Source organism: Limulus polyphemus, unplaced genomic scaffold (genome assembly GCF_000517525.1).
Source record: "Limulus polyphemus unplaced genomic scaffold, Limulus_polyphemus-2.1.2 Scaffold1460, whole genome shotgun sequence".
Taxonomy (NCBI): Eukaryota; Metazoa; Arthropoda; class Merostomata; order Xiphosura; family Limulidae; genus Limulus; species Limulus polyphemus.
Window position 1 is genome coordinate 232,031 of NW_013667070.1, and position 11,064 is coordinate 243,094.

At 31.9% G+C, this 11,064-nt stretch overlaps 1 protein-coding gene across 7 annotated transcripts in view; it reads right to left on the minus strand.

Moving 5' to 3' along the window:
* The window catches only part of LOC111086820 (leucine-rich repeat-containing protein 43-like), a 31,400-nt gene extending 24,992 nt beyond the window's left edge, over positions 1–6,408 (minus strand). For 3 of the 7 annotated variants that reach the window (XM_022391261.1, XM_022391263.1, XM_022391262.1), the window contains exons 1-3: positions 6,108–6,408; positions 5,236–5,303; positions 682–826 (exon numbers count right to left, since the gene is read on the minus strand). In XM_022391261.1, coding sequence (XP_022246969.1) covers positions 682–826; positions 5,236–5,303; positions 6,108–6,152 — 258 coding nt within the window. In that variant the 5' untranslated portion in view covers positions 6,153–6,408. The other 4 variants (XM_022391264.1, XM_022391266.1, XM_022391267.1 and 1 more) reach the window with 4 other exon arrangements.
* Positions 6,409–11,064: the final 4,656 nt, after the last annotated feature.

The following is an 11,064-nucleotide window of genomic DNA, read 5'->3' on the forward strand; positions in this document are numbered from 1 at the left end:
CAACTATTCAGCTGCCTAATAGGTACTAATATACAGTCAAATCAATAGGCTAGATACCAAATGCTAACTGAAAATGTGTTTCTAACCTATTACTTTGCATTTGTATATATAATATAGCATGTAGATAACCAGTATCGTACTTCTTTGGCCTATCCAATCAGAAACCTTTACCATAATTATTATGGATCACATGTTAATGAATATTCATTAGTAATTTGCAAAGAAGTTAAACATTATAAAAAATACTTTATATAATCTTCTTTCTTACTTTTTCAAGTATATACTACTAAAAAACTCAATATTAACATTGAAAGTCTTATCTATTGGCTAAAACTACAGTGACAACCACCTTGGCATCAAATTGTTGATACTGCCCTCTGTTGACAGTTACTAGAACTAAAATAGAGTATCACTCTAGGATTAAAACAGCTTTAATTGTCAAAAACCAAAAATATTATACAATATTAGGTTAGATCTACAACTAAATAGATTTATTATGACAAAACCAATAACTATACGAAAAAAATAAATTTCCTAAATTTGTATATAAATTAATAACTTAAGTGTTTTATTAAATTGAGTTTAACCAAACAATATTTTATTAAATATCTAACACAGAAGTAAAATGTATAACTGTCTCTTTATATAAAAAAACAACATATAGAAATTACATTTGCCAACCTGATCACAATTACTGAGTTCCAATGCACAAGGATACTTTAGAAAGTTAGATTTATTCACAAGATGACAAAATACTTGGTAAAAAGTTCTTCTCGAGTGGAGAGGACTGCCAGCCTTCACTTCCATAATCTCAACTCTTCCCTCACTGTAAATATTAAATACATATTTCTAAATATAGATGGTCCACAAAGAAATATATCATTGTCACACTTCCTTGTTTATAGTATTAACTAAGCAATCATTAGGTATGTCTTAATGAAGCCCTTATTCGCATAATACCTTTCAACGCATCTTCCGAGTGATATTATTTTGGATCCACCTTGTAAGTGTTTACATGTCAAGGACCAAAAAGCCGTAAAACAATCTACTTACTACAGAAACAAACAATGACCACTTTCAAGCCCATTTGGAGATTTGTACTATTCAAATTCCTACTTATTACATTTAATATAGATATGGATAAATCAGCATAGTCCCCCCCCCCCCATCTGGTGTTTCGATGCTACAAGTTATTTTGCAGAACTGACTAAACCAATCTGATGAAATATGATAAAGACCACCCCACCCCCAAAATTTACAATCTTAATGGATAAGCAGCTGGACGAACGATTCAGGTCTGGCAGATACTTCAATTTTTATTATGTGAAGCCAAAACTAAACGGAAATTTTGTTTAATACTATACGTACCACCGGTACCTTTGCTGATTGTGGACCTGCATGATGAATGAAGCATGCCATCCCCACAATACCCATGAACCCAAAGATGTTACATGCATGGGCATCTCATCTGCAAAGGGGGGGGGACGACTTGCCCCCACCTGGAAAATGAGAAACATAAATTCTTTCTTTATTCATTCAGCATACGTAGATGTTTTGTTTCTCAAATTCAAGTCATATTGCATACTATATTTCACACAGATTTATAGATCAATTTTTCAATAAAATTTATGGAAGGGACGAGCTAGGCCCAGTGGTTTGGTTAGCATGTTTGATTGTGGATCTTAGATTCCTTGATTCATTCCCCTTTATCGCCCGACTCCCCATAAAAAACAACAACAGAAGTCGTGGTCCACACTCTTTCCCTCTAGAGTATCACTTGAAAATTAGAAAGTGGCTATCATTTACAGATGGGCAAAAGTGGTGCTAATAAAAGTATGCCGAGATTTTAAGTATTGAACTTTGAGGGTCAGATAAGTTTTAGTTTTGTAATTATTGTGAAAAGGCTTTTAAGGAAAAAATAAAGTGTGTGTGTGTGTGTGTGTTATTCACATCTGACATTGGAATAAACTTCTTTGTGAACATTTCTGTCTAGTAACAATCAAAACTTGTTTTTTTTCAGCCTGGTCATTTGTAAATATCACATCTAGCAGAAGCAACCAGCAAATAATACATTTAAAGAACATACTTACGCGATTTTTTTTTTTTTTTTTTTCAGCTGTATTTCCTGCTACAATTTTCAGTGCAATGATACCTTTGGTAGCTCTGGTTAGCATGGTGATAATGTGGCCGGTTAAATTATCTAGATACTTCTATGGTGGATAACAGTGTCCGAAAAGGATGTCGATATCACCTCAACATGTTTGTTGTTGAGTGTGCAGAACACGTGTGGCTATGGTAGGATTAATGACAATACCCGTGTCATTTGTTCACCCATAAAAATATAAAAAACTACTGTATATTCCTCAAATAATGCTAAGAGCACATTGTATCCCCGTTTGTGCCGAATGCATAGGTAATAAAAGAATTGCTGTTGTTTAATTTATTGCTATTAAGCACAAAGAGCTATCTGTGCTCTGTCCACCATGGGTATTGAAACCTGGTTTCTAGCAGTACAAGTCCGTAGACATACCATTGTGAATACAGAATTACATACATTTTTAATTATTTAAAAACTAATACATGTTCACTATAATATAATAAGCAAGTTTTACATACAAAGTTAACTTCGATGAAATGTAAAATTTTAAAAAGAATATAAAATTACAATTTCTACCCAGAAAAGAAAAACTTTAAAAGAATCGTATATATATTTTTACATACATACACCCTAGTAACACAACAATACATCTGCAGACATATAACCTTAGAAACCAGGTTTCGATACTTGTGGTGGGCACAGCACAGATAGCGCATTGTGTATCTTTGTGCTAAACTACGAACAAACTGAACTACAATTTTGTGTGTTAATATAAATGCAATGCAAGTGTTCGGTTATTATTTGACAAATAACCTTAACTCACCAGTGATAATTTTGTTAATTGCTTGATAATTACATATACTCATTTCGTAATTTGGTCCTAAGTGTTTTCCTTCAAGTTTTACTAATTCAAACACATTAAAATAGAAAGATTTCATTAAACATCACAAACCACTAAGTACATAATGTTATCTTATTTCAAAAATGTTAAGAACGTTAGAAATGTCGTGTAAATAAAGGTTAAAGCTTGTAAATTATGTATCTTTCCTGCTGTGTTTGTGCTCTACTTCTGCAGGTACTCTACCCAGTATATTATATATATATAATTCATCGTTATTATTCTGTACTCACATGGTCCTAGGAAGAACCACTGTCACATTGCCATTTCTGTATATGTGGGGGTCATGCCCCCTAAAATTTTTTAAAAATCTGATGCAACGAAAATGAATCTTGAGCCATTTAAACTATAAATACTGCATACACGCAACCTAATGTATTGAATTAAAAGAAGCAAGTTTTTCATACATAGTTGTAGCTGTACATAGTAAAAAAAAAAAAGTTGTCAGGCCATGGCCTGAATGGCCTTACCGCTTCCTACGGCTATGAATCGTGTTTTCTGAATTTATTCAACTGTTCTGTGTAAGAATCAGTCTTTTTTTTCAGCTTGCTTGATGATATAATGTTAATTTATGACTGAAAATTATGGGAAAATAAATGCATGCAATGTACATTGTACAGCCAAACGATCTGCCGTCTTTACTCCCAGTTAATCAATGAGGGATCGTGCGCGAATCTACTAACGCACGGTGGCGCCAGTATCGATGTTGTTCCAGTACTGTTTGAGCGATACATAATTTTCACTTGTTTTCCTGATATTTATTTTACCAGTTCCACTAAAGTTAGTGAGAAATGTGAAAATTTTAATCTTAGCATGATTAAGACGGAACTTAAATGTAGTGGAACTAAAACTACTGGAAGAAAATTCGATTTGATCGACAGGTATACAAAATAATATAAGCGATAATACAGTGTCAGACTACTGTTTTGTTACATGAAAACAAGCATAGCTTCAATATGTTGGTAAGAACCTTGTTCCAAATTGCTGAATAAAACGATATAATTATAGCTACTGAATGAAAATAATGATAATGATTAACTTTTATTCACATTTAAATATGAATATTTGGCACTATCACCGACATTTTATAGGGCTAGGATAGTTTTCGCGGGTGTGTCAACTACTGGCTGGTTGAAGCATTTTTATCCTTTTCGGCGCTCACTCGGTTCATCTGGTGGACTGTGGTGTGATTCTCTTGAACTAACTGAACACATTTGGAACGGCACCTGGTTTTACTTGTCTTCTTTGGGGTGAAGGTCCAAACAACAAAATAATATATAAAAAAGTCCACCCCCTTTATAATATTTACTGCCAATCACTTTCCAAGCCTAGTATAGATATTAATATACGGGGTAAGCATTATTGAAATACTAGCCATTCTTACCCGGCGTTGCCCGGGTATTTCTTTAACAGAGGGCTCATGCTTAGCTATTTTTAAACAGAAAGAATCAAAATTTTGCTTTTCATGTAAAAAATACGTGTCGAATGCATAAAGCTACTAATACTGAAAATAAAGACATACTGTTTTCAAGCATTCTATGAATATGAAATTAGTACGAACAAACAGTTAAATAAAATCATTTCCGCCAATAATATGGATCCTAGCCCTTGTGTGCGTGGTTTCATGTTTAAAAATGTACAACAATAACAATTTTGTAACAACAGGTTTTAAAAAAACGTTGTGTAAAATAAAATCTAAACTCTTTTTAGCCCTCTATTTAATTTGTTTAATCAAATCAACCACTTTCTCAGCTATGTAAACTACTCAACTTATTTTATAAATTTAATATCAAAGACAGTATTTTAAAACTTACACAAAACACAGTGTAAAATTAAAACCTTTAATTTTACAATGTATTTGAAGTATAAAAAAGTTTATTTTTTCTCTACATAATACTTATATTAGTATCATCCTTATGTTTATTATATCGAAGCAATTGATTTATATTCTATATTCATCATAATTCTATGTATTTAATAACTTTAATACCAGATGTCAGTTATTGTTACGACTGTTGCTTAGATACCTATTTTAAAATTTCCACATTTATAACGAGTTTCTTTTGTTCATTACATTGTTTGCCCAATGAAAGGGCAAGAGGGTCGAAAGCACGGAAATAAAAGTATTTTAACGTAGATAAAAATTCTTGTATAATTCTACATATTAATTAACTTACGTTATGAGTCTTAAACAACATTTATTAGGGGCTATTTAAGCATGATGGAAAATATCGCTTACTTTTTGTCATACTCTTCCTGAATAGGCGTTTCCTCTCCTTTCAGTTTCTGGTGGGGCTCACAGCTGCACTACTCTTTCACAAATGATTTTTGTAAAATGTTTGCATCATTCGTATTTCTTTCAAATTTTTTTTGAAATATTTTAAAAAATATATAAGTCGTTATTACCCACAATGTGTAAATCCCTCAAGTATGCACTACAAACTTTGAAAGAAAACAAACTTATTTCAAATTTGTTTTCTACTGCACGAGCAATAACGACTTTTATTTTTAAAAAAATATTTTTTTTTATAAATTTGAAAATCAAAAATACAAACGAACAAACATTTAAATATAATCATTTCCGCCAATAATATGCATTGTAACACTTTTATACGTGTTTTTTCTTCTTCTTAAAACTGTTGTTACAAAACTGTTAATGTTACTAAATACTTATTCCCTAACAATTTATTGTACCAAGCGACAAATGGCAGCATATACCTCTCTCTTTTTTATGGCTTAAGGGCTGTAAGCCAAAAAAATTGGCCAAACAACATTTGAGAAAAAAAATAATAATAAAATGCACACTCTTAATATGCATGCAAAATTTCCGGGCTTTAGGTTCTTTCCTCTTTGAGCTATGGCGGTCACACACAGACCGTTTTATTAATATATATTAGTCTCTATAAAGCATTAGATACACTTAGTCATAGGTCTATAAAATAATAAATATAAATTTGTAGACTATGCTTAGCTAAATGGGACGTGGTGTATTTTGAAAATAAAATTGTAAAACTTGACTCAACATAAAAAGGTTATAAATGGGAATAATTTGAAACAAATTTCTAAATGGAAAGCAGGATTATTGAAAACTTTAATAAACATTAGGCCTACCATAACTAGTTTCTGATACACAGACGTCAAGCACGAAGTGGTCATGACAAACAATAACTCCTTTTTTTAGGTTTTTACTGGTCCCGTCTGGACACATGAAGTCACTTTCTAAAAAATTCTAGATTTGAAGGCCACGAATGACCACCTCTCTTAGAACATCCAGGCACACAACAAGTCGAGAAAAGAACATGGAGAATATAAACATCCGGGTATTTGTCTTTCAAATTTTTGTAGTGCATACTGGAGGGATTTACATTTTTGATTAAAAGTTTAGAAAAAACGACCTTTATAGTCCAGATAAATATAAAAGATTTTTAAAATTTTTAAGTAACGTTTCGCCTTTGCGGCTTCATCGGGGTTAATGTACACCACCCATAAAAACCCATTTAGAAATTTGTCTAAAATGATTCCAAATTTATAACTTTTTTATGTTGAGTCAAATTTTAATTTCAAAATACACTCCCCCTCACTACGTTCCATTTAGTTGTGTATATTAACTCTGATGAAGTCGCAGAAGCGAAACCTCGATTAAAATTAAAACAAAAATTATTTCATTTATATACGGGTATCTGACTAAAGACAAGAACCGCATCGCTACTGGCACCCTCTACTGGTATAATTAACACGGTCCATTATTTTATATGCTGTTAACTTATCAAAATTAAAACCAACCTATTACTTCTATCATTACTCAGCCACTTTTTTTTGCCAGCTTCTTAAAATGGCTGTTACTACGTTCAGTACTGATTATTAACTTTAGCTATATCTGTATATTAGACGAAATCATGCAGCTAACTTTGTCTCTACTTTTAACATTTACAGGTTTAACTTTAAAAAAAAATTGTGCACGCGTATACGCACGTGTATCTTCCGTCACGCACGAGTCGAATAACAATTATTCTAGCAGGTTCAGTTTTATGCAATCGAACATTTTATTACTAACTTGTTTTACTTCCGTCATACTAAAATAAACATGATACTAGAATGGTTATTACTGAAACCAATCAATGTTCTCAAACATCGCATACAAAAGAACACTTTTTACCCTTTTGAACTAGTGTCCCACGAACTGTATTCGTTCCGTTATCGTTCTTTGTATCTCTGGTGGTCCTTGGTGGCGATTATTTGCCTAATTCCTATAGTTATTCGGATTTTCTTAGCGCAATCCATATCGCAGTATATTTTTCATGTATTGTTTGCATTATTAGTAAGTATAGGTGCGTTTATATATTTTTACAAAGAAAGAGAAATTATACTTGATTTACAACGGAAAGAATACCGCTTTTATAAGGGCAAAGCTCTAATATACAGGGGCCACATACATAACATATTCATCCGTCTGACAGCTAACAAGGGGAATAGTGGAGTCTTTTTTTACCGTTTACTACTTGGAGGGTAAGTTGACCAAAACGATAAACTAACATTGCCAGGAAACAACTTAAATTATGATATCCATTTACACTCCAGCAGATTAAGAAAAGTTTAGACCGATACAATAACGTTAAGAGTGTGTTCTTCCAATGCCAATGTGCTTCGAATTAAGACGTTCCAGTTTAAGCTTAAAACTAAGGCTCACAAAGCGCCAGATTAGGGCCGTTTACCATAGACGTAGGTCTAATAAGTTTTTTTTTTTTAGTAACCCTAAAATGCAAATCTCTTACTCTTAGGCTCGAAACGTTGAGATAACAATCAGTGCGTTTGTCGTGTTGTGTGAGTGTTTGTAAATTTCTATCAAGTGTCTTTAGAATTCTATTTTTCTGTGCTCATGCATAAATTTTAAGATAAACCTTATGTTTCTGTGTTACACAGAAATATTGACTAAGCACTACTGTATCAGCTTAACGAAGTAACTTAATATAAGTTAATTTTGGAGGCTTGTCATGATTAAATATACTATTTAAAAACATAAGGTTATATTAGTGTAAATCAATAAACACAAACATATTTATGTATTCTTCACTAGTTTTAGCAATTCTAGACTACGTTTAGGCTTGTTGTTGTTTAACTTAGGCTTAAGATGTTAAGTTAGTTGATTCAAATACGACCGAACCTCGGTGGATCAGCGATAAACTAGAAAGCTTATAATGCAAAAAAATCGGGGTTTTATACCTGCTGTAGGCACAGTTCAGATACCCCACTGTAGCTTTGTGCTTAAAGTAATAGTAATACTATGTTATGCAAATTTACTTATAATATTATATTATTATGGATAATCCCCGGAAACACCTGTTGTTAAACTTAAAGTTAAACATGAGTTCTCAGTACTATTATTTTTCACTAACTTAGTTAATTATTTCTACGTAAAATATATTTAAAGATTACTTAACTCATGCTAGGCCTTAAAATGAATGACCCGTAACTTTAACACTCATAGAGTTAGGCATATTGTCGCCTATAAGTTATAAATTTATTTTTATATGGGTATGCCTTATACTTTTCTTTAATGTCCTATATCTTCAAAATAATGCAAGCTATACCTGATGACTGTTGAAAAATGAATGACTTTTCTTTTATTAGTGTTACCTTACGAAACTATTTTATTCAATTGGACGAGGAGTATCTTGATGAATTGCTGAAGCTCTGTTGCTAATTGTAATATTCTAACCTTACATGTCTTGGTTTAAAATATTGTAACGAATAAAGTTGCGAAATCAACTGTTAAAAGGGTTTTCTTGGAATTTAGTTTATTCTTTTCCCTAAGATTTTTCATCTCGTTAAATAGAAGTGTTTGGCAATCAGAATCGGAGATCTTATAACAAAACAACAATTGCAAGAAAAGAAATAAAAAATTATAATCTTTTTGGTTCGGTTTATTTTCTAAATTAAATTTCAAGTGTTTGTAAATGATGCACGATATGTTCTGCATGCAAATTTAAACATAAAATACAGTTTAGTAAATTGTATTTCGATTCATCGATTTTTTTCAGTCCAACTATCTTTTGGAATTGATATCTCATTTTACTTTCTATTTTAGTTTTACGTATGTATAAATCGTTCCATTTGAAAGATTAATTTACTAAATTATATAGTTGTAATGTGTTCTATCTTTTTGGCGCGTTCTCTTCTTCTCTTCGATTATTTGTTTAAGATAATGACAAGTCCAGTTCATATAACGATAACGAATTAATTTCTTTTTTCAATAACATCTACAGGTTTCGTTCATTTGACACAAGTTGTAACTTGTAGGCCTAAGTTGATAAATAAATTTCAACATAAATGTAGGCTTAACTTCAAATACACAATATTTGGCCAACAATTTCAATACTAAAACACGCCTAACTTACTTAGTTTCAATCGATTAACAAACATGCCAGCCAACTCACCGAACAACCAAATATCAGATTATACAAGATAACTTTCACTTGTAACACTGAATTACTTCTCTGTCAGTAAACTGTGATATGATCACTGATAACTCATATTTATACCATACCTATTTTCTAAATACTGCAGGAACTTCTGAATTCTGAACTCTCGTGAACTTTCCACACATCAAAGTAATATAGCCTCTGGCAAACATCAAAATTAAAGCGTTGAAAATAGAGCTTACAAAAACATAATTATTTTAGGCACACCTGTATGTCTTACACATTCATTTTTGATTAAATTTATATGATTATTATTATCAATTTATCTGTCTTTACAAATACTAATAATAAACAGTGATTTTGGCTTCATTTTATTTTTAAAATATTAATACAAGTTTTTCTCATATTATCTTTTTAATTGTTTGAAAGGAGTTTACCTTTTTAACCTAAGTTTATCCAAAAAACAACTGATTTAACTGTAAATTTAAAGTGTCATCATACACACACACATATATACATGGACTTGTGTAAGGGTCAATAAAAATATATACACTATTTATAAAAAAAATAATAATTTATATATCTTTTACTAAGCTCTGAAATTTGAAACATTTATTACCTGCTGTTTCTTTACCATTTTAATTTGTGCCATTATTAATCTCTTGGTTCTTTATAGTCTAGTCCCTAGTCACTAGACAAGTTTTATACTCTCAAAGAAAGTTAGTGTTAGAGAAGGAAGTACACTATATGAACACACACAAATATATATATACAGCTATGGTGCATTACTGTAGGCCTGCCATAGACTGAGGAGTTGGGCGCTCGACTCGCAATCTGAAGGTTGTGGGTCACCTAACATTCTCGCCTTTTTTATTCAGGGGGGGGGGATGCTTATGCTATGACAGTCAATCTCACTGTTCGTTAATAGAAGAGTAGCCCAAGAGTTGGGGGGTGGGGGTGGAGTTGACTAGCTGCATTCATTGTAATCTATCTCATGTAGCTTTTATGCGACATTCAGAACAAACGAATCCAAGCATTTTTGTAAATCATCAAGGCACTCGCAAACATCTAAGTTCTTATATATCCGTTAGAAACATATAATCTAAGAGTAGCGATATGATTATTTTAAAAAATACTTTGCTTAAAGAAAGTGCTGTTAATAACAAAAGCATAACAACAACGAAAATAAAGGCTTGGTGCTTTATTCTTTATTTCAACGTCTCTGTGCGCAACGAGGCCGTTGTAAAGGACGTGCTCAGCTCCTTTAATTAAGAAGGTTGATTAGTTTTGTTTAAATTGTAAATTACCCTTGGTTCTCTTGTAGTAGATGTAGAAATTATACATTAAAGAGACGTCAGTTTGTACGCGATGTTCATTTAGTAAAATTTCATATATTCGCAAGGCTTTGGTCGTTAATTGAAAATATTTTTCTTCCCTGCTTTTGTTAATGTAGGCATTTTTTGATCTGGGTAAATTCGTGTAGTCTTGAATTGCAAAGTAATTTTTTTTTTAAATTCTATGTATGTACAGAAATAATGATTCTACAATTTCAAGGTGTGGCGATACAGCGATATCTTACGAGTAACGTATCGTGAAGCCGTGATACGAGTGTATCGATACGTCGTTCGATACGATTTATGTATCTTCAC